The 27,957-nt window shown below is 36.6% G+C and overlaps 1 protein-coding gene across 20 annotated transcripts in view; it reads left to right on the top strand.

The window, feature by feature from the left end:
- Positions 1-27,957, top strand: part of ANKRD28 (ankyrin repeat domain 28) — a 197,917-nt gene that overhangs the window by 136,030 nt on the left and 33,930 nt on the right. For 19 of the 20 annotated variants that reach the window (XM_063722569.1, XM_063722572.1, XM_054552558.2 and 16 more), the window contains 8 exons: positions 4,546-4,688; positions 7,948-8,160; positions 14,429-14,507; positions 15,445-15,559; positions 16,868-16,950; positions 17,817-17,880; positions 19,367-19,435; positions 21,042-21,182. In XM_063722569.1, the coding sequence (XP_063578639.1) occupies positions 4,546-4,688; positions 7,948-8,160; positions 14,429-14,507; positions 15,445-15,559; positions 16,868-16,950; positions 17,817-17,880; positions 19,367-19,435; positions 21,042-21,182 (907 nt within the window). The remainder of the gene's footprint in view (positions 1-4,545; positions 4,689-7,947; positions 8,161-14,428; positions 14,508-15,444; positions 15,560-16,867; positions 16,951-17,816; positions 17,881-19,366; positions 19,436-21,041; positions 21,183-27,957) is intronic. The other variant, XM_063722578.1, reaches the window with a different exon arrangement.

Below are 27,957 nucleotides of genomic sequence, written 5' to 3' on the forward strand. Positions count from 1 at the left end.
TGGGCTGGAGCATTTAATTACTGATGGGAAACTGCAGTCTGTTTCCCTTTCTGGCACAGTGACCAGCCACATTCAAGATGAAGTCAGTTACATGAGCCTGGGTCCTTGAGTAACTGAGCAGAGCCCTCTTGCCAACCTGTTATGGTTGAGAGAGAAATAAAGACATTGATTGTTTAAGCCACTGAGATCTGGGAGTTGATTGTTAACCATCACACAGTATAACCAACCCTTTCCTCATGGTTACAATGGTGAGTAAACTAAGTTGGTTAAGATCTGGTGGAAATTATAAGGAAAAAGAGTTTTTTGGCTGCATGTTCTAAAGAGCTAACATTCTGAAGAAACAAGCCCAAGAATCCCCTGGATTGAAACGATTCCAGTAAGGCAGAGATCACAGAGATTGTGGGTTTGGTGCTAAACTACCACAACAAAGTAAATATAGCAGTAGGCAAATCACAAAAATTTTTTGTTTCCCAGTGCGTATAAAAGATACGTTTAGTCTCCCTGCAGTGGCTCACACCTGTAATCCTAACATCTTGGGAGCCCAAGGTGTGAGGACTGCTTCAGGCCAGGAGTTCAAGATCAGCCTGGGCAACAGAGCAAGACCCTGTCTCTACAAAAAAATTTAAAAATTAGCCCAGTGTGGTGGCATGCATCTGTAGTCCTAGCTACTCAGAAGGCTGAGGTGGGAGGATCACCTGAATCCAGGAGTTTGAGGTTACAGTGAGATGTGATCACACCACTGTACTTCAGCCAGGGTGACAGAGCAAGACCCTGTTTCTAAAAATAATTAATTAATTACAAAATATGTTTATGCTGTACTATAGTCTATTAAGTGTGCAATAGCAATACATCTAAAACAATGTACATGTCTTTGTTTTTTCTTTCTTATTTTCAGTGTTCTTGTCTTAATTAAAAAATATGTTATTGCTAAAAAAATGCTAACTATCATATGAGCCTTTAGCAAGTCATAATCTCTGATAATGGAGAGTTTTGCCTCAATGTGAATGGTTGCTGAAGGTTTGAATGGCTGTGGCAATTCCTTGAAATGAGACAAAGATGTGCTGCATCGATGGACTCTTCCCTTCACAAAAGATTTCTCTGTAGCATGTGAAGCTGTTTGATAGCATTTTACCCACAGTAGAATTTCCTTCAAAATTGGAGTCATTTCTCTAAAAGCGTTGTTGTCATTTCAACAACATTCACAGTATCTTCGGGAGTAGATTCCATCTCACAAAACCACTGTGTTTACTCATCCATAAGAAGCAACCCCTCATCTCTTCACATTTTATCATGAGATTATAGCAATTCAGGCACATCTTCAGACTCCACTTCTTATTCTAGTTCTCTTGCTATTTCTACCACATCTGCAGTTATTTCCTTTGCTGAAGTCTTGAATCCCTCAGTCATCCATGAGGGTTGGAATCAACTTCTTCCAAACTCCTGTTAATATTAATACTTTGACCTCCTCCCATGAATCAGAAATGTTCTTTTTTTCTTTCTTTTTTTTGACCGAGTTTCGCTTTGTTGCCCAGGCTGGAGTGCAATGGTGTGATCTTGGCTCACTGCAGCCTCTGCCTCCTGTGTTCAAGTGATTCTCCTGCCTCAGCCTCCCAAGTAGCTGGGATTACAGGCGCCCACCACCACGCCTGGCTAATTTTTGTATTTTTAGCAGAGACAGGGTTTCACCATGTTGGCCAGGCTGGTCTCGAACTGCTGACCTCAGGTGATTGGCCTCCCAAAGTGCTGGGATTACAAGCATGAGCCACCGCAGCTGGCCAGGAATGTTCTTAATGACATCTAGAATGATGAATCCTTTCCAGAAGGTTTTCAATTTACTTTGAGGAATCACTATTTATGGCAGCTATATCCATGTCAAATGTTATTTCTTAAATAATAAGACTTTGAAAGTTGAAATTACTCTTGATTCAAGGACAACAGAGTGACTGTTGTGTTAGCAGGCACGAAAACAACAGTAATCTTGTCTGTAAGAGCTCTTGGGTGGCCAAGTACATTGTGAATAAGCAGTAATATTTTGAAAGGAATCTTCTTTTTTCTGAGCAGTATGTCTCAACAGTGGGCTTAAAATATTCAGTAAACCATGTTATAAACAGATGTGTTGTCATCCAGGCTTTGTTCCATTTTAGAGCATAGGCAAAGTGGATTTAGCATAATTCATGTGGGCTGTAGAATTTTCAGAATGGTAAATGAGCATTGACTTAAAGTCACTAGCTGCGTTAGCCTCTAACAAGAGAATCAGCCTGTCCTTTGAAGTTTTGGTGGCAGGCATAGATTTCTCTCTAGCAACGAAAGTCCTTGATGGCATCTTCCAATGGAAGGCCGTTTCATCTACATTGAAAATCTGTTGTTTAATGTAGCCACCTTCATTAATAATCTTAGATCTTTTAGAGAACTTTTTACAGCTTCTATTAATACATCAGCACTTGCTGCTTCACATTGCACTTTTTTGTTACAGGGACATTTTTTCATTAAACCTCATGAATCAGCCTTTGCTCGATCAAACTTTTCTTCTATAGCTTCCTCACCTTTCTCAGCCTTCATAGAATTGAAGAAAGTTAGGCCTTGCTCTCGATTAGGCTTTGGCATAAGCGAATTTTGTAGCTGTTTTGGTCGTCTATCCAGACCACTAGTACTTTCTCTGTATCATCAGTAAGGCTACTTATCTTTCTTATCATTAGTCCATTCACTGGTAGCACATTTAATTTTCTTGAAGAATTTTTCTTTTGCATTCACTACTTGGTAACTTTGTCATAGGAGGCCAGGCTTTCAGCCTATCTCACCTTTCAACATGCCTTTCTCACTAAGCTTAGTCATTTCTAGCTTTTGATTTAAAGTGAGAGGTGTGCAACTGTCTTTCACTTGAACACTTAGGGGCTGCTGTAGGGTTATTATTTGGCCTAATTTTAATACTGTTGTGTCTGAGTGAAGAGGAAGGTCTGAAGAGGAGATAGATGGGGGAATGGAGTAGTTGGAATACACAACATTTATTAAGTTAACCACTTTTTTGGAGACAGAGTCTCACTGTCATCCAGGCTGGAGTGCAGTGACGTAGTTTTGGCTCACTGCAACCTCCACTTCCAGGGATCAAGTGATTTTCAGGCCTCAGCTTCCCGAGTAGCTGGAACTACAGGTGTGTGCCAGCATGCCCAGCTAATTATTGTATTTTTAGTAGAGACAGGGTTTCACTATTTTGGCCAGGCTGGTCTCGACTCCTGACCTCAGGTGATCTGCCTGCCTCAGCCTCACAAAGTGTTGGGATTACAGGCGTGAGCCACCGTGCCTGATCAGTTCACCACTTTATATGAGTGCAGTTTGTGATGCCCCAAAACAATTACAGTAGGAATGTCAAAGATCAGTGATCACAGATCACCAAAACGATAAAATAATATTGAAAAAGTTTGAAATATTGGCAAGAATAACCAAAACATGACACAGACACATGAAATGAACACATGCTTATGGAAAAAATGATGCCAATAGACTTGCTTGACACGGGGTTGCCACAAACTTTCAATTTTTAAGAAACAAGATGCAATATTTGCAAAGCACAATAAAGCAAAGTACATACAATATGGTATGCCAGCATTAGAAATGAAAAGCTAACTTTAGAATTTATGAATGTATTAAAGTAACCTTAGACCAAAAACAAGATCTAGGCAAAAGGAAGATGATAGATTGCAGGGTTATCACTGAATAAAATAATCAAAAGAATTATAGTTGTCCCTTGTTATCCTTAGGGTATTAGTTTTAGACTCCTTTGGATACCAAAATCAGAAGATACTCAAGTTCCTTATATAAAATGCCATAGTATGTACATATAACCTGTTCTTTAATTCATCTCTAGATTACTTATAATACCTAATACAATGTAAATAGTTGTTGTACTGCATTTTTAATTTTTTTTTTTTTACTGTTTTCATGTTTTCAAATATTTTCAATCTTCAGTTGGTTGAATCTGCAGATATGGAACTAGTGTATACATCGGGCCAAGATTCTTTTTAATTACTAATTATCTCTGCCAACACTTACCAAAATTATCCTGAATTCTATTTTTTTGTCTTGTTTTGTTTCGAGATAAGGCCTTGCTCCATTGCCTACCCTGGAGTGCAGTGGCATGATCACAGCTCACTGCAGCCTTAACCTCCCAGGCTCAAGTCATTCTTCTATCTCAGCCTCCCAAGTAACTGAGACTACAGGTGCATGCCACCATACCCAGCTAATTTTTTTTTATTTTTGGTGGAGACAAGGTCTCACTGTGTTGCCTAGGCTGGTCTCAAATTCCTGGGCTCAAGTGATCCTCCCACTTCAGCCTCCCAAAGTGCTGAGATTATAGGCATGAGCCATTATGCCCACCCCTGAAGTCTTAAAATTTTCCTTCTATCCTCTCTCAAGTTAACATGATTCATTGATGACTTGTCATGCATCAACTATTTTGCATTTTTTAAATTTGCTTAAAGATATTTGGGATTATATTTAATAGTTTTTATATGCTCATCCCTATTTTTTTCTTCAAAAACATATTTTTAGGTCACATTGAAGTAGTGAAATTGCTTGTGTCGCATGGAGCTGAAGTGACATGCAAGGATAAAAAGTCTTATACACCTCTTCATGCAGCAGCCTCTAGTGGAATGATCAGCGTAGTCAAGTACCTTCTAGATCTTGGAGTTGATGTAGGTATATTAATTAAACAGTATAAAATTATGGAGCCCTTTTATACTTACTATTACATTATTGACAAGTTATTTCAGGTTTAAGAAATACATTGTATTTTATACAATGTTTTCATGTTTTAATTGGATATTTATAGTCGTTTACATAATATCTAATGCACTGATTTTTATGATCAAGGCATGTAAATAGTCAAAGCATGTTAAGAGGTAAAATACACTTCAAAAGTGTTTTATTGCCAGTTTTTCTTCTATATCACGTTCCAGGCCCTGTAGTTCCATTTCACTTATGGGAATCAGCAGATCAGACACACTTGTATTATTAGATAGCTGGGTTATTGTTAGTCTTCTTTGCCTAGTCTGATACTCTCTTAAAATGACTGTAGCAGTTTGCATTACAGAATATTGGCAAGAGCTAGGCAGGAAAACAAGAGGTTTTTTGCCCACCAAGTGTAAGTATTCCTTACTATATAATTCTGTTTGGTTAAAAGGGGATGCTGCTTTATTGGGTATATTTGATTCCTGAATTGAGATAGCTTAGAATACCTGTAGCTTTTTACAAGCCATCCTTTAAACATAAGTAGTGTACTCCCTTGTTTATTTATTTATTTTATTATTATTTTTTTAAACAGGGTCTCTGTCTCCCAGGCTGTAGTATAGTGGCACAATCACAGCTCACTGCAACCTTGAACTCCTGGGCTCAAGTGATCCTCCCACCTAAGCCTCCTGAATAGCTAGAACTACAGGCTAATTTTTTTTATTTTGTAGAGATGAGGTCTTGCTGTTACCCAGGCTGGTGTCTAACTCTTGACCTCAAGTGACCCTCCTGCCTTGGTCTCCCAAAGTGCTGGAATTACAGGCATGAGCCACCATGCCCAGCCCACTCAGCATATTTATTCTTACTTCAGGGAGAGTTCTGACAAAGTCACTGATTCTTCAAAACACACATTTTGAAGAACTCATTGGTTCTTTAAAACAGTAAATTAGAAGATGTAGCATAAGGATCTGCTAGAGGGATACAGTTTAGATCAGCTACAAAAAGCTAAGAAAAGTAGGTGATAGCCTGGTTGGACAAAGAATACATGACAGAACTGTAGGGCTAAGTAGGCTCTTAACCTACGGACCATGTGAAACACTGCCTGAAACAAGCTAATAAATACTGAAAGTGTAAGGATCACAAGAAGATGTTGCAAAAACCTCAATTCCTGTACCTCTGTTTCAGCAGAGTGAAATAATATCTTAAAAGACCCTTGATCTAGATAAATGAGGCAACTTTGTTTCTGATTACTGGTTCAAGTCCATTCTGGTGCAATTTTTAAAACTGACTTTATTGACAGTCAGTTACATTTGTAAACTCTGGTGACTATTTGTTCATCAAAATAAGTGGCCAGACTTACAGCCTTTTAGTAACATCTGGCCCCCAGTTGTGTGGTTTTTTTTTTTTTTTTTTTTTTTTTAGTTTCCTAGAGAATTACCACAAACTGGAGGGCTAATAGAAATTTAACTTCTCAGAGTTTTAGAGTATGGAAGTTCTAAATCAAGGTGTCAGCAAGGTTGGTTCCTTATGGAGGCTCTGAGGGAGAATCTGTTCCTTGTCTGTGTTCTACCTTCTTGTGAAAAAATCTAGGTACTTTGATTAAAATTAAGTGTTAACTTTTTTCTTCCTCTGATTTCTATTACCAGTGATCCCAGAAAAGAAAATGTTAATTAAAGCTGCATTACGTTGGGGCCAACTACAAGATTAGGGTCCAGAGTCTCCACACAAGGCCACCCTTTACTTATGACCAACTATAAGTTTAGAGGGCTTTCAAAACCACTTTCAGGTTTGATAATTCACCAGAAAGTCTCACAAAATTCATTAAAAGCTTTGTACTCACGGTTGTGGTTTAATATAGGGACAAGATACAAACTGAGATCAGCCAAAGGAAGAGACACATAGGGTAGAGTGCAGGAGTATTCTAAAGGCAAAGTTTCCCTTGTCCCCTCCTCACGGAGTCAGGACACATTACTCTTCTTCCCTGGCATCAGTGTGTGACAGTATGAATGAAGTATTTCCACCAAGGAATGCTCACCTGAGCTTCATTTTTGGTTTTTATTGGGGCTCCATTACATGGCTTGATTGGTTGTCCATGTGGTTGATTTCAGTCTCCAAATACATGATACCTGGTGACCCAAAGCTCCCACTCTAAATAGAGACTCTTTTATCAGGTATATCTTAGATTACCTCTCTGAAGCCAAGGGCAAAGGACAGACCTCTCTTTGGGAGAGGTCAGATTCTTTACTACACACTAATCATGTAAAGTATTCCCTTATTTATTAGAAATAGAAAAACAAGGCTGGGCACGGGGTCTCACGCCTGTAATCCCAGCACTTTGGGAGGCCGAGGCGGGTGGATCATTTGAGGTCAGGAGTTCAGGACCAGCCTGGCCAACATGGTGACACCCCGTCTCTACTAAAATACAAAAATTAGCCAGTTGGTAGTGGTGTGTGCCTGTAATCCCAGTTACTCAGGAGGCTGAGGCAGGAGAATCACTTGAGCCTGGGAGGCAGAGGTTTTGGTGAGCTGAGATCGTGCCACTGAACTCCAGTCTGGGTGACAGAGTGAGACCCTGTCTCAAAAAAAAAAAAAAAAATAGAAAAGCAAAACCCTTAATTACATGAATTGTTTCTCATTTTTGAGCATACTCTTTTTACTTGTGATAAAATACCTGCATATGACACTGGAAGATATTTAGAGCCCAAGTTTGTGGCAAAAAATGAATTAAATAAATAGAACATGCCATTCATTTTTTTTTAAATCTTGATCTGTACTTTATTACCAAGGTTAGCCTTTGTCACTGCAAAATGAAAAAGTTGAAAATGTGCATGTTACTGAATATACCTCAGAATCTTCAGTTTGTGTTCATTTTTTATGATTATAATTAATTCTATAGTAAATCCTTTACCTAGAATGCCTTTAAAAATACATTAGTTTACATTTTCCTAAAATATCTCTTTTGTATTATTCAGTTTTGTCATGAAGTAGACATTGTATATGTGAATTATATTCCCTGAATGTATAAAATCAGTGTAATACCAAAATGCTTGTCAAGGGTTTGTTATTTTAAACCAACTTTAGAATTATAAGCCTCATCTCTGTATTTATCTTGTCTCTGTTTCTCACTTTAGTAATTTGATTGCAACCACAGGTTGCTAAAATAGCTCACAACATTGATAATTAGCAAAACTACTTTAACATTCACATTTTTTTCCCTTCTAATAGATGAATGAACCAAATGCCTATGGAAATACACCTCTTCATGTAGCCTGCTATAATGGACAAGATGTTGTAGTGAATGAACTTATAGACTGTGGTGCTATTGTAAATCAGAAGAATGAAAAAGGATTTACTCCTTTGCACTTTGCTGCTGCATCAACACATGGAGCATTGTGTTTAGAGCTTCTAGTTGGCAATGGGGCCGATGTCAATATGAAGGTAAGGAACCAAATCAGAATCTATACTTTAAGTATTTCATATGTCACTGTTAAAACAACATCAATGGTGAATACCATTCAGCAATAAAAAGAAACTACTGATAAACTCAAGAACATGGATAAATCTTTAAAATATTATGCTGAGTGAAAGCCTTACTCAAGAGTATGTACATTCTTTCCATTTATGTAAGGTTCTAGAACCAATAAAATTCCATTTTTATGGGGTTCCAGAATCTATAATTGAAAAAAATCACAATTATTGCTATTGCGAGGAGGGATCAACTGGGAAAGGGGCATGAAGGGACTTTATGTGATGATGATAATGTTTTGTATTTTGGCAGGGGTTTATGTTATATACATTTGTCAAAACTGATAAGGTGGTTCATTTGTATGCTTTCATAGCATATAAATTTTCTCTTAGAAGGAAAATACTAAACAGATGTTTAACCCTAGTTAATGTTGTGTTTAGAGGTGACATGTATGATGTCTGTATCTAATTTTAAAAAGCATCAAATAACTGGGTGGATGGAAGGATAGATGAATCTACAATAAAAGACATAGAGTAAAATACTAGTGGTACAATTTAGATGATATGTATATGGATGTTCACTCTACAGGTCTTTTCAAATTTTACAGTGTTAGGGAAAAAAACTGTCTGTGTGTTGCACATAAGGAATAGTTGCTTTTTGGTTTTTTTTGTTGTTGTTGTTAGAATCACTTTCAAGAGTAAGCATTTGGATTTTAGAATTATGTGAAAATTCTGGGCTGGCATAGTGGCTCCTACCTGTAATCCCACCACTTTGGGAGGCTGGGGTAGGAGGATCACTTGAGCCTAGGAGTTCAGGACTAGCCTGGACAGCATAACCTGGCTCCACGAAAAAATAGAAAATGAGCTTGGCATGGTGGCTCATGCTTGTAGTCCCAGCTACTTGGAAGGTTGAAGTGCGAGGATCTCTTGAGCCTTGGAGGTCAAGGCTGCAGTGAGCTGAGATCATGCTACTGCCCTCCAGCCTGGGTGACAGAGTGAGACCCTGTCTCAAAAAATAAATAAAGGAATGAATGAAAATTTTGGCCAGATACAGTCTGGCTCACGCTTGTAATCCCAGTGCTTTAGGAGGCCAAGGTGAGAAGATCACTTGAGGCCAGGAGTTCAAGACCAGCCTGGGCAACATAGCAAGACTTCTATCTCTACCAAAAAAAAATTAAAAATTATCCTGTAGTCCTAGGTACTCAGGAGGCTGAGGCTGGAGGATCACTTGAGCCCAGAAGTTCAAAGTTACAGTGAACTATGATCGCACCACTGTACTCTAGCCTGGGCGATAGGTGAGACCTTGCCTCAAATGAATATTCTTTACCCAAATAAATATGCTTTCACTGTATAATTTTATAAGAGAGCACATGCAATCCAGATTTTGAGCATTGCTATTTTATAATATATAATCATTTTAGATTTTTTAGAATTCTTTAGTTGTTTCTGTATTAATTTTATCGGTTCATCCTTTGAGCACTTGCCAAACTGTATCTGGTGGTATGAAGAAAACCAGACACAAAATTGAGCCATTTAGGATTAGTAAAAATGTTTAAGCTTAAAATGTGATTTTCAGAGCATTTTAATTACATCAGATTTTCTTACGTAACTTCAGTGAAGCCTTTAATGATGCCACGGGTCAATTCTGACAGCTGTAACAGCAACAAATCCATCTGTAATTAGGTCATTGCTTTAAATTGCCCTCTCTCAACTACAGGACAAAATGTATACATACTACACCCAAGGAAGAAAAGGCATGAGATGTCATGAAGTGCCCTAATATGATTAGAGCTAAACCATCTTTTTAAAAGTTTTTAGGTCTCGGTGAAATCACCTAGTAATGTTTTTTATAGTTTAAGTAATTACTAGAAAGTTTATTTATTACAGGTATGAACTGCTTATTTTAATTTGAAGAATTCCTGCACTTTGGATAATCAGGGCCCAGAAAAATATCTAAACACTTGTGAGGAGAAAAGTTAGTTTTTTCCTCAAAGGCGCAGTAATGTTTCTTTAATGAAAGGCTATTTCAAAAATAAAAAACTTGGAATTAATCTTAACATTTTCAAAAGCAAACATCACAACCAAGTTTTCTCAGTCTCTGTGAGACCTGTTTACAATAGTGAATGTAGATAAAATCATCTTTGTGTGTTAGTATTATGGAAATTACGGAAATTTACCTGTGTCATCAGCTACTATGCATTTTTTGGTTCACATGATGCTGTCTTTAAAGGGTAGAGATTGGGCTTCCTGTTTTATGCACTGCCATTTTGGCATGAATATTTAATATAATTTGATGATAATGAATCACTTGATTCTGTTAGTGTCTACATAGGTGACTATAGTACTTGTGATTGTTTTTAAGTCTGTATTTTCTTTTGAAATGTAGATTTGAGAATCAGTCCTCTAAGAGGCCCACTTAGAGTAAAATGCTCAAACCAGTGGTCCTATTTGAAGTTACCTCAATAATTTAGAAAACTCAATGGTGAATTTCATATATGAAAGTGAATTTTTTAGCAAAGGGATTAAGATATATTTAAGTAGATTTGACAGCAACAGCCTGTGATGTTGGTTTCAAAACAGATTTCACGAAAGTCATCTTAACTTCACCTAAGGGTGTATGACATCTCATTTATATGCAATTGTCCAGTTATTTTATTGTCAAATTCTGTTGAAACACATTTCCCATGCTGATTTCTCAGGTCCCTTCCAGCTCTTACACACAATATGTTGATAGCTGTGAGTTTTCATCCAGCAAGAATATATATTCATTCCTGACAACTGTATTTTTTATAATTTGTAAAATCGGTGTTATTAAGTTATTGATTGACTGTGGGGACACTTGACACTTGCCCTTTATTATAAAAATTTGATTTACTAACCCTCATATTCTTACCATATTATCTCTTTTTTCCTGCTTAATCTTTTCCTCCTACTACATTCTCCATTTTGTTGTTTCTGACCTTGATCAAGTTATAGATGACTAGAAATTGGAATGTGAATTTAAGTTTGTAATAACTCAGTTTCTAAGGTTTTAAATTCATTTTCCTACAAAGTGGTAGAGGTAAAATGAATCAGGTTTATAAAGCAGTATATGTCTGTTTTTTAGGAAAAACTGCTTGACATGAGCCTTACTGCACTGATTGCTTCATTTATATGCACACGTTTTCCCACCCACATTGTTCTTTAAGAATAGATTTTGGTCAGCTAATCAAAATACACCAAATGCTTGTTTTGAAATTTAAACCTAAAAAAACACTGTGAAATGTTTGGCTTGTAGTTACTGTTTTTGGTTGCCTGTGAGATCAACTGTTAGGATTTTTGTAGCTCTAATTTTTGGTTTTTGTTATTTTTCTTTTTCTTTTTTTCTTAATACTCCTAGTTTTCTGCTAAAATGATTTGAAGTGATTAAGAAAAAGAAAACTCCACATTGTTTCTCCAATTCAGAAAGAAATAACTGTGCCTTCTCCCCGCTAATGTGTCTTATGGCAAACTTTTTAGTTAGTAATCTGAATCTCTTTTTCCTTTGTATACTTAGAATAGGTTTTATTATCAGTATGTACAAAGTAAAAATGTTGATCCAGTGCCACATATAGGCTTATAATAAAGAATTCTAACCAGGCCTGGTTGTGTGTGCCTTTAGTCCCAGCTACCCTCGGAAGGCTGGGGTGAGGGAATCGCTTGAGCCAGGTGTTCAAGTCTAGTCTGGGCAGTATAGCAAGACCTTGTCTCTAAAACAAAATAAATAAATAAATAAATAAAGGACTCATCACTTATTAGCTATGAGACCTAGTAAAATCACTTAACCCTGAGGCCTACATTTCCTCATCTATAAAACAAGATTAATGGTATCAATCTGATAGGGTTGTGAGGATTAAATAATATATATTAAGTGGATTTGGTTTTCCCTTTTTAGGGGGAAGGGAGATGGGGAGACAGAATCTCACTCTGTTGACCAGCCTAGAGTGCAGTGGCACCATCATAGCTCACTGCAGCCTCAAACTCCTGAGTTCAAGCAGTCTTCCCACTTTGGCCTCCCCAAGCGCTGGAATTATAGATATGAGCCACCTTGCCAGACCATGTTAAGTGTTTTAAAACTATGCGTGAAACGTGCTATATATATATAAATGTTAACTATAGTTATATCTTCCAAATTTCATCATTTTGTTAAATTATTATTATTACAAGTTTTTATTTGTTTTGTTTTGAGTTGTGGGGGTTGTTTTGTTTGTTTTCCTCTTGTTTTTCTTATCCTTCTAATCAATGGAATCTATGTTTTTCCTTATGTCTGTAAAAGTTGGCTATAGCTGGCTGGGCATGGTGGCTCACACCTGTAAACCCAGCACTTTGGGAAGCCAAGGCCAGAGAATCACATGAGCCCAAGAGTTCAAAACCAGCCTGGGCAACTTAAGACACCATCTCTACAAAAAATAAATTAGCCAGGTGTAATGTTACGTGCCAGTAGTCCCAGCTACTCCAGAGGCTGTTGCTGGAAGATCACTTGAACCCTAGAGTTCAAGGTTGCAGTGAACTATGATTACACCACTGCATTCCAGCCTGGCTGACAGACCAAGACCCCCATCTCTTTAAGGGGGAAAAAAAAAAAAAGACTAGGCGTGGTGGCTCATGCCTGTAATCCGAGCACTTTGGGAGGCCGAGGCGGGTGGATTACTTGAGGTCTTGAGTTCAAGACACACCTGGCCAACATGGTGAAACCCCATCTCTACTAAAATACAAAAATTAGCTGGGCATGGTGGTACATGCCTGTAATCCCAGCTACTCAGGAGGCTGAGGCAGGAGAATCACTTGAACCCGGGAGGCGGAGATTGCCGAGAGCTGAGATCACACCACTGTACTCCAGCCTGGGCAACAAAGCAAGTCTCAAAAAAAAAAAAAAAAAAAAAGAAAAAGAGAAAAAAAAGGCCATAGCTAAAATATTAACATTAAAAATTAGGATGTATCCTATCTGGAACATTTTGGAAAGACAGAATCCTTTTGCCAAGATGCTTTTTTGCCCTTTTTTTTTTCTGGTTGAACAAATAACAACTGGTACATGAAAAATAATGGTAAAACAAATATATCCTGAGAAGCACTGATATGTTATCTGTTTTACAAAGGATTATTGTATTTATTCTGTACAACAGACCAGTAGATGTAGATGGTATTATCCTCATTTTCAGTTGAGGAAGTGAAGGCACAAAGAAGTTAGGCAACTTGTCCAAAAATCTTGCTTGTGGTAAGTAGGAGATCTGAGATTCATGCTTAGGTTATTCTGACTCCAGAGCCTGTGCATGCATGCATCCTCTCTCCTTCTTCCCTTCCTTTCTCATACTGCCTCCAAAAGATTAGAACTTCTGTAAAATTACTTGCCAATTGGATGGCTTGTGTACTTGAAAAATTCATATTATGGAATCAAACACTTAAGTAGATACTTATGATGTTCTAATTACTCTATTATTATAAAGACATGAGGATTTTTAAAGAATATCTGCGTTGTACAGTGTTAGCATAAACTTAGAATACTTGTGACATTTCCATTTTAGTACCTACGCAGAAGGCATGCTGAATGTTGCTGTGAGATTAGGAAGCTGCTAAGTAGTTTATTTCCTTTGCGTTGGTAACGTGTATGTTTTGGTTAACTGAAAGATTTTAGAAAAGAAAAGACACCACCTAATCAGAAGAAAAGATAACCTAAATCAAGGATTGTTTTTCTTCATATTTAGAACTCCTTTAGAACTTCTACATGAAATATATATGTGTGCAGCCAGTCTGATTTATTATTTTAAGTGATTTGAGAAAATAGTACACGTAACTATAAACAAATATATGTAGTTTTAATTATTTGTATTTATTTTTTTAAATGTATCCACACAAAATTCACAAAGTTAATTCTAATACTCACTTTTACTTGGTCAAGGAGGGATTCAGAATTTCTTAGAATGGAAACGTTGGAGCAATGTGAAATTTTGAATCTGAAACTTGGGAGACACATCCTTACTGTCCCACTCCCAATTTTTATAAACTGTTAAGCATGGAATTTTTGTATATTTGTGTTTTATGATACACGTGCTAAAAAAATTAATTCCTAATTTTAAACAGCTGTTTTACCTCCATAGGCCTCAGTTAAACTTAATTCATGTAAAATAGTTATAAAAATAAAGATGCAAGAGGATATTCAAAGTAAAACTAAGGATTACACATTATGGATATAGTAGAGTGAGTAATTTTTTTTTTCCCCCCCCAGAGTAAAGATGGGAAAACCCCACTACACATGACTGCTCTCCACGGTAGATTCTCCCGATCACAAACCATTATCCAGAGTGGTAAAAAGTATTTCTGTTTTTTTTTGGGTTTTTTTTTTTTTTTTTCTTAAATGTAGTAAAAACATCCACCAAATGAATGGTATTGAGGAATTGTCATGGCAGTTTGTGTATTTTTAATATATGATTTCAGAGCTCATGAAAATAAAATATTAAAGAGTATAAAGTACCATGTAGCTGTATCTTTCATACTTTTGTTTTTATGTTTTGTTTCCCTGAACTGTGTTATTTCTTCAGCAGTTAGTATTAGCTTTTTTCAATATTGCTAAATAGAAAATTACTTTCTACCATAATTTGTATTATATATTAATGTGTGTACTCTGTATATACATTATACATTTATCATTTTCCCCTGTTGAGTATCTGCAACTATTTTCAGGATTTTAATTTCTTGAGTTTGTATTCTTTTGTGTTTAAATTAATATCAGGCAAGCTAAACTTTTAAATCAAAAGAACTTTTAAGTGTATTACTTTAAATCAGTGTTTTTCAAGGCATATTCCAAGAAACTTATCCTCAAGATAATAGGTGCTGTGGTTTTGCAGGGGAAAAGTTGAAATAGGTTCATGATCCAATACTTTTTGAAGCATTGTGTGCAGTCTTGATGACAAAGAGTATGCACATTAAAGCTCTGAAGTCTTGCTCTAAAGAAACGTGTTTAATTTTGTTTTAATACAGTAGTTTCCAAACTTATTGGACCCCAGAACCCTCTTGTCAATTTAAAAATCTACTAAAATCTTATGCTTAATTCACACAATTGCTTTAAGTATAAAAGCTGTAAATCCATTGCCTGGCCCAATAAATGAGCTATGAATGAAATCTAGTTAAAATTGCTGTATCTATTAGTTTGTATGTGGACAGCATTTTTTATTACTTTTCATGTAGTAGGTTTGACCTGATCTTTATATGGTCCAGTGTCTGACAGTAAGTCCTATATTGCAGGAGCTGTAATCGACTGTGAGGATAAGAATGGAAATACCCCTTTGCACATAGCAGCACGGTATGGCCATGAGCTGCTGATCAACACTCTTATTACAAGTGGTGCTGACACTGCAAAGTAAGTACTTACTGAGGTGTTGATAACTGATACAGGCAAGCACAAAGGGAAGTGAATTGCAGTTTTCTAGACATTTCACGTGGAAATGTGGATTTTATTTTATCCTCAATGTTGTATTAATTGCTTGAACTTTCTTTTGTATTGACAAAGTGGTAGGTTAAAATGTTTAAATACAATTTTATTTGGTAAGCCAGTGTATTTTTATGTATGTTACCCCAGTTCTTTCTCACTTTGAGTAATAACGCAGTTTTGATCAGAGCTGTTAATTTTTGTGATCTCTTTATTTTTAACCTAGAAGTACTTAAAAGTCCCAGAAAGCTGTATGTGCCAGATGCTTTTTTTTCATCCAAATACTATCTGTAGATAATACTTTTCAGGCTGTGCTGTGCCAAGCTCAGGGATTCCTTGGAATCCTACAAAGGATTTCTTACCCCAACCCCATTTTGGTCAGAACAGTTCACTTGTATTTATTTTATATATTAAAGTTCCCATTGTAATATTTTGTTTGAAAGATGAGTCCTCCTGCTAATGCTCTGCAAGAAACACCATACTTAAATTTATGTTTATCATTCTTTGTATCACATTTACATGTGTTCATTAACAAGTTTTAAATCTTTTTTACTTTCTGTAATGGTATGGTACTGCACCTATCTGTTTTGTAACTTTTTCCAAAAAAATTACATGAGCTTGTTAATTTAGCCATCTAGATACAAATTTAGGCCTTCTTTCACATCTGTACAAATTGCTCTAGTTCATTTATTTTATAGAATTATTGCATAAAGATTTCACAATATATTCATTCTCCTTATTTGCAAATACAAGTTGCTTACAGTTTTTCACTATTACAGAATTACTACAATAAATGTTCTTGAACATGTTGCATTATGGAAATGTTTCAATGGTGGGGTGACAGGGTAGTGAATTTTGCTCCCTAAGCAAATGTCCAGATACATTGTTGGTTGTCACAATTTGGGGAGGAAGGTGTTAATGTTAATGACATCCATTGGGTAGAGCCCAGGGATGCTGCTGAACAGCCTATAAGCCTGCATGCACAGAATGGCTTCTCACATTTCCCCAGCAAAGTCCATAATGACAGTAGGGCTGAAGGTGAGAAACCTGACTTTTGGAGAAAAATAGCTGGATAATAAGTTATGCCCACCATCAACCTTTAACCAAATTACTCTCCAAAGTGTTAGACATTTTGACTCTTAGTTATCTTTCACTTAAGTGGTCTCTTTGTAATGTATTTAACTGATTGTATTTTTCTTGTGTTAAAATGAAGATACTGTCCTGTTCTATTAACTTTAGGCGTGGCATACATGGAATGTTCCCCCTCCATTTGGCAGCCTTAAGCGGCTTTTCAGATTGCTGCAGAAAACTTCTTTCTTCAGGTAAGTGTAACCTTTGCAGCCTTTTGTATGTCTCCTCAAACCCCTCAAAATTTTTAAATGGTCTCTATCCTGCTTTTTAAAAATTAATGCAGGTGGGTCCAGTATGGATAATTTAATAACCCCTCGTAGAACGTGTTGGGTTCAGGTCTGGCGTGGTGGCTCATGCCTGTAATCCCAGCACTTTGGGAGGCCGAGACAGGCAGATCACGTGAGGTCAGGAATTCAAGACCAGCCTGGCCAACATGGTGAAAGCCCATCTCTACTAAAAAAAAAAAATACAAAAAAAAAAATTAGCTGGGCCTGGTGGCGAGCACCTGTAATCCCAGGTACTTGGGAGGCTGAGGCAGGAGAATCGCTTGAACCCAGGAGGCAGAGGTTGCAGTAAGCCGAGATTGTGCCACTGCACACTAGCCTAGGAGACAGAGCGAGACTCTGTCTCAAAAAAAAATACAAAAAACCTCTTCATCCCCCGTTAAAGAAAGACCATTAGCAGTTAATCTCCATTTCTTTCTTCCCTCAGCCCTAGGCAACCACTAATCTACTTTTCATCTCTATAAAATTTGCCTGTTCTGAACAGTTCCTATAAATGGACTTACCCAACATGTGATCTTCTGTGACTGGCTTGTTTCACTTAATATAATGTTCTCAAGGGTTATTCATAGATCAGTATCAGTTCTTTATTTCTTTTTATTGCTAAATAATACTCCATTGTATCCTATTGCCTTTTAAACAGGCACTCTAGCACTTAAGAACCCACAGTTTTGTTTGGGATTGGAGAGGAGGATGTGATTCTTGACATTTCATGACACAATTCTTTAGTGTAAAATAATATGTCTGTTATAAATAAGATGTATTCATTCTTGTAGGATTTGATATAGATACCCCAGATGATTTTGGCAGGACTTGTCTACATGCAGCTGCAGCTGGAGGGTATGTTAATAGTATTTTTATTTCTTTAAGAAAAAGATAGCTGGTCATGGCAGGTTTTCTCTTATCTTTGTTCTCTTTTATTAATTCTGGGCTGCCAGAAAATAGAAAACAAAACAGGAGTTGTTTGGGAAAAAAAGTCTAGGGTGGCAGAATACTTTTTTTCATCTTATTCCAGCCAAGTTGTAGGTTATGAGTGAGAGAGAGAGAGAATAAACCTACAAAAGGAAATACTGCCTTCTGTAAAAGAACATAATTTCTGGATAAGTAAAACTATTTCTTTAAAAAGTATGTTCTCAAATGAGAACATCAAAATACTGGGAATATTCTGAATAATACAAGTACTCTTTAAGTAGATTTGTTAAATTTTTTTTTTTCCCCAGGAAGAAAAATGTTCATTTTGTGCTGTGTCTTACCTCTACTAGGAAGAGGAAAGTTTGAGATTGGAAGATTTTGGACTAAGTTTTAAATAGTACCACCAGGGAAAATTAAGTAGTTGGTTCAAATGAGCAACAAACTTCAGCTAAAACTCATGGCCTCTGGAACATGTTTCTTATCTAATGCTTCTGATAATTTAGATCTGTGATAAGCCATTTAATTCATGATTTCTCAAAAGGACATTTTGCAAAAACTTTATTCTCAATGATAATTTCTTAAAAATTTTCAGTGATTTCAGAGGACGAGTACATTGAACCAAGAGTACACCAGCACAGTCTAAGTTGTAGAGATGGATTGTGAGCATGTGACTGGTTTCCTTGTTCTTCCAAGGTCACCAGAGAACCTTCCAGTTAAAACCTAACTTCCATGTAACCTGCCTACAGAGAGAGGGACAACAGACTTGAGTGTCTGATCGCTGGACAGTTACAGTTTTCATTGTAACATAGTAATTTGATGTTGAGGTTTATACAATTAAATTACAGAAATACTTAAGTTATATCCTTTCCTCCAGTATTAACTAAAGATACATATATGTAAACAGTCATAGTATAGGAGAAGATAAGGGAAAGCTGACAGGACTCATGCAGTGGCTCACAGCTATAAGCTTAACTACTCAGGAGGCTGAGACTTGGAGGAACGCTTATGTCCAGGAGTTGGAGGCTGCCGTTAGCTATGGTTGCACCACTGGACTCTAGCCTGAACTATAGAGTGAGGCTCTGTTTCAAGAAAAAAAAAAAAAAAAAAAAAAACCTATAAGCAAGTTGTTTCCTAAAGCCTCCTCAGAATCTCTTTTGCAAATGTGATCTTCCTTTTAAACAATGACAACATGAATCGTGTGTTATTTCCTCAGTGTGCCAATATGTAAGTATATCACTTTCTAAATTCTAGATAAGATGAATTTTAATGTTTTATTCTTCATAGAATGTAAATCATGTCATTTTTGTCACATTTATCTTCATATAAAAACATGCTTTCATGCTTCTTTAAACCTACCAATTTCATTATAAAATCACTGTCAATTAAGTTTTCTAACTGTATTTTCTCTTAATAGGAATTTGGAGTGCCTAAACCTTCTGCTGAATACTGGTGCAGACTTTAATAAAAAGGACAAATTTGGGAGGTAGGGTATGATACAGTTTCTTTATGGAGCCTATTTTTACTTAATAACTTGATTGACCTTCTAACTGGCTTCTGAAAATTAACTGAACAATTTAGCATCTTGTACACTGATCATGATTCATTGAGAGTCCCAGCTAAAGTCAGTAACTTCCAAATATTCGTTCTCACCCACAGTTTTCTTCTTGAGTCCTACCACAGCCCTAGCCTACCAACCACAGCCTTGGCCTTATAAATGCCTCTATACTTGATATCACTTCCCCCCCTCCAATAATTATGACTATGGAAATGTAAAGCCCCATAAAACCTATGTTTTTTCAAGAAACGCACAATACCTAGAAAATAATGATATAGTTCTCCTTTCTCCAAGTCATTTCTTTGTGAGGGATTCTACTGCCCATATCTTGTTCCAGAGCAGTAGTAAGAGGGAGGAAATAGGTTATAAATATATATGTGTAATTTTTCTTTCTCCTCTTCTATATAAATCTCACAGACACGTATATCCACACATCCCACTAAGTATTTCACAACAGGAAGGCAGTTGTGAAATGACAGTCTTTGTAGTCATTCAGCAGGCCTCATTGTTGAGCATTAGTGGTAGCAGTATTTAAAACTACTGTTAAGTTACTTAGAGTAGGAATTGACACAGAGTGCATTAGAACCATACAGGAAAGAATTGAAGGCAGTTGGAATTGGTTTGAAAGAGATGACAGTATAAGCAAAACTATGTGTGTCAACAGTTTGAGAATTATACATAGCAAAGTGTATGAGAGAGAAGGGTGTATGTCAGAAGAAAATGTGTGAATATGTGTCAATGCATGTGATAGAACCAGTGCAGAAGAGAAGTAAAAAGAATTATGCATGGTAGGAAATCAGAAATGAATAGAAGAAAATAAAAGCTACTTGACACCATAATTACTTTGAAGAACAGATTGCTCTCATAAGCCTCCTTAATGGAAAGAACTAATGACCCACAAAAATAAAAAAATCACTTTATTTGCCTTTGGAATGCAATATTTTTATAGCTAATTTGCTTTTATAATTATACTTTAATCCAGTTTATATTAATTTTTAGTACTTCAGGCATTCTATGCTACAAATAACAGAGAGGGCTTCTGAAAAATATTTTGAGTTTAGAGGGTTGAAAGTAATTCAGGGTTAATTGCATTTTTTTTAATGTTTCTTCTATTTTTTTCTCTTACCTTTTGTTGTTCTTCTGAGACATGAATGGAAATTGCTACCTCCGTACTGTGGAACATTTTTATTAATGTAGGGGAAACTTTCCTAAAATGAAAGTTTTCACATTTCTGAGCAGAATATGAAGGTTATTTGAAAGTCACTCAAAGGACTGGGACTGGGATTGCTGCTACTGCCTGGAGGCGATGAAATAACTGCATTTTCATCTTATTTCATATACTTAAAGGTTCTCTGCCACCTTGCTTTCTTCTTCTAGCTTTATGTCCAGTCCTCCGCAAGACTTAGTATATGGTAGTCTAAGTCTCATTGTAAATAAAGTATTTGTAACTGGGAGGAGTAAGAGTCAACTATGCTTTTGTTTACTAGTTATGTCTCTGGCTTTTATCTTTCTTGTATTAACTTGGACCCAAAAGATCTCCACTGCACTATGCTGCTGCCAACTGCAATTACCAGTGCCTGTTTGCTCTTGTGGGATCAGGAGCAAGTGTGAATGACCTTGATGAAAGAGGCTGCACACCCCTGCACTATGCAGCTACATCAGACACAGATGGCAAGTAAGTACCATAGGAGTGAGAGTGGAGGATCAATATTTCTATGAACTGGCATCTTCCATATGGATGTTTTTGTTGCAAATTTGTATTTCCTCTTTGTATTTTTTGTTGATTATCTTTGCCCTAAGTCCATTTTGGGAAATAAATTGGTTTCATAGTTATTGATAAATCATAGTTATTACTACCTATTCTCAGCACCAGCCTTACTAGCTGATCTGATGGAAGAAAGATAAAGGTCCCTTCTTGTCCTGCCTGCCAAAAGAGCATCTTAATATCACTTCTATGTTTTTTTCCACCTGACTTCTTAGAGGCTACAGCCATGACTATATCATGGGGAAAGGGAGAGAGGAGATATATGAGTAACGTCATCAGAAGATTGGGTAGAGATTGGAATACAGGTATCCTTCAGAGGTAGACAGTTCGGATTTGCAAGGAACCCTTGTAAATTGGTGTCCAAAAGGTAGTAATTGAACTGGCAGAATCTGGCACGTAGTAGGTACTACATGTTGCTTAAATAGGTAAAGTAGATGGCAGAATAAGTAAATGTTGGCCAAGAATGAATAAGTGAAAACAAGAATAAATGATGCATTAACTGTTTCATAAGTATAATAATATTCACCTAAAGTTATCAGACCTATCTATAATACCTTGATACATATTTTTTTTTCTTCTTGCACGAAAATAAACTCATTGAAAACAGAAAACATTTTCAGTGTCTGGTAATTCCCCATGGTGTGGGTCAGTGAAAAGTAAAAATACCCTTGGCAGAAATAAGTAACGGTTTCTGGGGAAAGATGTTATAAAATGTACTTCATATAACAGAATTATTTATTTGGTTTTTAACATTTACTTTTCACCCTCAAAATAAGAAGCATAATTTGATTCTTCACAAATGTTAATTCAGTATAAACTCTTTAATTTCAAAACCATTTTTATAAGTAACTTTTTTTATGTTGGATTGTGGCTAAAATTGTAGGAGTTTTTCAGACAGCCCCATCAAAAAGTGGGCAAAGGATATGAACAGACACTTCTCAAAAGAAGACATTTATGCAGCCGACAGACACATGAAAAAATGCTCATCATCACTGGCCATCAGAGAAATGCAAATCAAAACCACAGTGAGATACCATCTCACACCAGTTAAAATGGCAATCATTAAAAAGTCAGGAAACAACAGGTGCTGGAGAGGATGTGGAGAAATAGGAACACTTTTATACTGTTGGTGGGACTGTAAACTAGTTCAACCATTGTGGAAGACAGTGTGGCGATTCCTCAAGGATCTAGAACTAGAAATACCATTTGACCTAGCCATCCCATTACTGGGTATATACCCAAAGGATTATAAATCATGCTGCTATAAAGACACATGCACACGTATGTTTATTGTGGCACTATTCACAATAGCAGAGACTTGGAACTAGCCCAAATGTCCATCAATGATAGACTGGATTAAGAAAATGTGGCACATATACATCATGGAATACTATGCAGCCATAAAAAAGGATGAGTTAGTGTCCTTTGTAGGGACATGGATGAAGCTGGAAACCATCATTCTGAGCAAACTATTGCAAGGACGAAAAACCAAACACTACATGTTCTCACTCATAGGTGGGAATTGAACAATAAGAACACTTGGACACAGGAAGGGAGACATCACACACCAGGGCCTGTCATGGGGTAGGGGGGAGGGGGGAGGGATGGATAGCATTAGGAGATATACCTAATGTAAATGACGAGTTAATGGGTGCCGCACACCAACATGGCACATGTATACATATGTACCAAACCTGCATGTTGTGCACATGTACCCTAGAACAAAGTATAATAAAAAAAGATTTCAGAATCACACACACACACACACAAAAATTCTAGGGGTTTTTTTTTTGTGTGTTTGTGGGTTTTTTTGTTGTTTGTTGTTTTGCTTTGTTTTGTTTTGAGATGGAATCTTGCTTTGTCCCCCAGGGTGGAGTGCAGTGCTGCAGTCTCAGCTCACTACAACTTCAACCTCCCAGGTTCACAAGCAATTCTCCTGCCTTAGCCTCCCGAGTAGCTGGGACTACAGGTGCCTGCCACCATGCCTGGCTAATTTTTGTATTTTTAGTAGAGACAGATTCACCATGTTGGCCAGGCTGGTCTCATAAACTCCTGACCTAAGTAATCCGCCCATCTTGGCCTTCCAAAATGCTGGGATTATAGGAGTGAGCCACTGTGCCCAGCCTAAAGTTCTAATCTTAAAGGCAGTAGTAATGTGTATTTTATTTGCAAGAATATAAAGTATGTTTTTAGATAGCAACTATTTAAATAAAATCTATGATAAAGACTATAAATCAGAAAATACTTTAGTAAACTTGGATAAGTAGCTTATCCCTAATTTATCAGTTTTATAATTCCGTGGTTTGATTTATAGATTTGCTTAAAATAAGTTATACCTTTTATCACCATCTGTAGTCCTTTACCACTATCACAGACTGGTTATTGAGTACAGCTCAGTATGATCCAGATTCCACTGAGAGATTGTCTCCCACATTCCTTCCCCCCAAAAAAGATTACACTTTGATCCTTCTGCCCTTAGACAAATGCACTAAACCTGAATTCACACACACACAAAACCACAAAGGAATAACATATAATTCAACCCATAGTGTTGGAGATTTGTGGTTTCATTGTAAGCCAATCTACTTTTCCTATAGAAGGGTACTAGTACTAAAATCACTAGTTTTCTTACTGAATATAAACTGTTTTGAGCAAGTAAGCAATGACTTTTATTATTTAAATATTTAATCCTCAGTATGTACACTAAATAGCCTGATATACTGGAAAGAACATGAGCCTTGGGATCAGAAAGACCCAATTTAAATCTTGGAGTTTCCATAATGTACCCATTTGAGTATGAACAAGTGATTGCTAAGCCAAAATATTCTTTATTTGTAAAAGGAAAATGAAACCTCCCTGTTAGACTTGCTGGGAAAACTAAATGAGACTGTGCATAATCTAGCACTGTTAATGGGAGCCTCTGTTTCCTATCTTTATTAAGTATCAAAATCCCAGAGAGCCTGTCAAGTGCCATCATTTATTGATTCAATGATTTGTTCCATGAGAGCCTTGTGGAAAATATAAGCCACAGTAATTATTCTGGGATACCAGAGGCATCCTTTTAATAAGTGATTGTTTTGGAGGCTTAAACAGTGGCATTAAAGGATTTATTTTTCTTAAATTGTAAAAAATATTTTTCTTAAATTGGGTACAATTGTACCCAATTGTGATTGTATTCCCAGGAATAGCTTGAGTAATAAGAGAATCAGGTATAATTCATTCTGCCAAAGCAACAATGAAATATTTTCTAAAAGAAGAGACAAATTCCTCAGAGCTTCCAATTGCTATTATTCAGTAATGTACATTTGCTTATTTGTTTTTTAAATGTTTTTTTTTAATCCCCTGTCAGCATCACAGTTTCTACCTTTAAAGCTCCCCAGGAAAAGTTGTTGTTTATACTTTGGAATTTTTAACAATCTGACATTGGTTTTCTGCTGTTTAGGACTGACATACAGTAATTATAATTCTGCTCTGCCTTATATCCCTTTGTCCTCACTTTGAGTAAATAATTGGAAAAATACATGAAATCTTCCCTGACTCATTCTAGTCATTCTGCTTGTCACCCCCATTGTCCTGATGCCTGCGTTCTTGGTAGACAGTCATTCAGCAAGTCCTCTGAAGTATCTTTATTTTACATAATGTAAGAATCCAGCAAACAAATATATGGCTGCTATCACAATGAACATCTTAAATATGTGAAATATTAATAAATAAAATTATATTTGCCTTTTGCAGAGACGTATAGGGCTGTCTTTGAGCAGGATGTCATGTGGGTCTTCTCCACACCTGTGTGTAGTATGTATATAAGAGAAGGAAAGGTTGAGGGCTGTTTTTCCTGATTATAAGGAAGAAATTCCCCTCATACCAGCTCTCCTGAGATAACCATCATCAACAGTTATATTGCTGTATGTATATGTAGATCATTTTATGTCCCTCACAGCCTTAATCAAAGTTGAAGTCCTGGTATATGTTATAAAGCCTTTTCCATGTCATATATAATTTTTAAAAATATTATATGGGTTGTTATCTCTAGCCCGCACCTCATAACTCTTCCATCCTCTATCCATTACCCAGTTCCAAAACCTCTTCCACATTTTAGATATTTGTTTCAGCAACATCGTAACTTCGCAATAACAATTCTCTTACTCTGTTTGGACTGGTATAACAAAATACCAAAAACTGGGTGGCTTATAAACAACAGAAATTTTATTTCTCACAGTTCTGGAAGCTGAGAAGTCAAGAATATCAAGGCACTGGCAGATTCAGTGTCTGGAGAAGGTGCACTTCCTCTTCGAGGGCATATTCTTGCCATATCCTCACATGGTAGAAGGAGTGAGAGCTCTTTGGGGCCTTATTTATAAGGACACTAATCCCATTCATGAGGGAGGGCTTTGCCCTCTTGACTTAATCACCCCCTAAAGGCCCCAGCTCCTAATAACATCACCTTGAGGTTGGAATTTCACCATGTGAATGGGTGTGGGGGGACATAAACATTTAGACCATAGCAACACTCTTAGGAAATGGGGCTACATTTTGACTTCTAATGGCAGTTTATTTTTGTCTGTTTTCAAACTTCATAAAAATGGGATCATGCAGTTTTTTGTGTGTAGAGGTTTTGTAATGCTGAGATTTATTCCTATGTATCTGATATTTTTTATTACCAAAATCAATCTTTAAATTTTTTTGTGTTGGTATATAGAGGATATATTTGCCTTTTGTAGTATATATATATGTAAGAGCAGAGTTTGATACTAGCTCTGCCTTTTACTATGGGGACCTTCAGCAAATTACTTAACCTCTCTGTGCCTATTTCATCTGTGAAATAGAGATACTAGTCTAAACTCTGTCACGACTATATAGAGTTTAAAATGGTTTAGTATATATGAATTGTTTGGAACAGTTCTGACATATCCTAATCTTCCTATAAAGGTTAGTTGTATTTTTTAAAACTGATTTTTTGGGCCAGAGGTGGGGTGGTGGGGGATGGTAAGAACTGTTGTATGCCATGATGGGAAGAGTAGAGAGGAGGGAGGGCCTCTTGGAGTGACAATACCACATCTGTTTTCCTGGCTGAGTGGTCCTTACCCAGGGCTCTGACCAGCTATGGGACACATGAATTTGAATCAGTCTGAACTTGCCTCAGAACTCAAAATGGTAGGGTTCATGAGTGGTAGGGTAAGAGTAGGAGAAATTTAGATAGTTTGAAATGCATTCTGATTTTAACCTATGTGGTTAGTGGGGATGAAGATATTTAATTTGCCTAACATTGAGGAAAAAATTGTAACAGAATATTGTTTAGCCTTAAATATTTTTTCAGATTTTGTGTATATATATTATTTCAGAGGACAGACAGATTATGGAGAATCTTCATTTCTTAATTGTCTGGGTTTCATAAAATGAACGTGTTAATGTACAAACAGAAAAAAGAGTAGACAGACTCTCCTGCCCCCACCCTCTAATGAAGTCCACATTTTCAAGATCAAGCAATTTTGTAATTCAGTATTTTATAAGCACCCTAGTTAACTTATCACTGTAACTGATTAACCACTGTTCCAAAGCTTTGTGGGAACATAGAGCAATGGATAAAGAGAAGACCTGAGGTGGTTTAGTCCTTGGTTTGCCATATTCTAACCAAAAGGATTTGGGAAAAGTCATTTAACTTACTGTCAGTAATCTTTTTCATTTGTTAGAGATATTGCTTACCCAGAGTAATTATGAAAATTTATATTGTTTAGCAAAATCTGAAAGGTATGCCGATAAAAGAAATTGTATTAGAATAAGTCTTGTATTCTGGTCTCAGTAAGGAAGAACCATTTCTGTTTTATCACTAACATCTAGAGAACTTGATTAAAGATTTTTTTTAAATGCCCTTGGGTAAAATGTTTTTGCCTGTAAAATATTCCTACAGACTTGCAGGCTTTTTCTACATCCCAGTGAGCACTGTCCTCTGAATTTGGCACCAAGGAAGGCTATGTACAGAGTTTACACACTGACTGAAACACTTCCTTTTCCTGACATGTCCTCAGAACTAGTTTGTGAAACAAAACCAAACACCAGTCTTATTACTTTAGAGCCAGACATGGGTTTTATTTTATTTTTTTATCATAGTGATACCCACTTTAACCTTTTTTTTTTTTTTTTGAGATGGAGTTTCGATCTTGTTGCCCAGGCTGAAGTGCAATGGTGCAATCTCAGCTTACTGCAACCTCCGCCTCCCAGGTTCAAGTGATTCTCCTGCCTCAGCCTCCCGAGTAGCTGGGATTACAGGTGTGTGCCACCATGCCTGGCTAATTTTGTATTTTTAGTAGAGATGGGGTTTCTCCATGTTGGTCAGGCAGGTCTCAAACTCCCGACCTCAGGTGATCTGCCCGCCTCCACTTCCCAAAGTGCTGGGATTACAGGCATGAGCCACTGCACCCAGCTTAATCTTCTTTTTTTATTATGCTTGACTCCAAAGAATTTTAGCTGTGCATAAATATCAAAATTGCACTTAAATGGATGAATATTTGCTGCCATTGAAGATATTACAATGAAGATTCTGAAAGTAATTTCTAAGAGGTCTAAAGCATTTTAAGACATTCAGCATTTAAAGAAATAAGTGTTAGCATTGAAACAATGGCTCTCATATATTTGTGAGCTAGAGTTACTGAAAGATCAGTTATATTGCTTTAGAATTTCTTTTTAT

The sequence above is a fragment of the Pongo abelii genome, chromosome 2 (genome assembly GCF_028885655.2).
Source record: "Pongo abelii isolate AG06213 chromosome 2, NHGRI_mPonAbe1-v2.0_pri, whole genome shotgun sequence".
In the NCBI taxonomy this organism is placed as follows: domain Eukaryota; kingdom Metazoa; phylum Chordata; class Mammalia; order Primates; family Hominidae; genus Pongo; species Pongo abelii.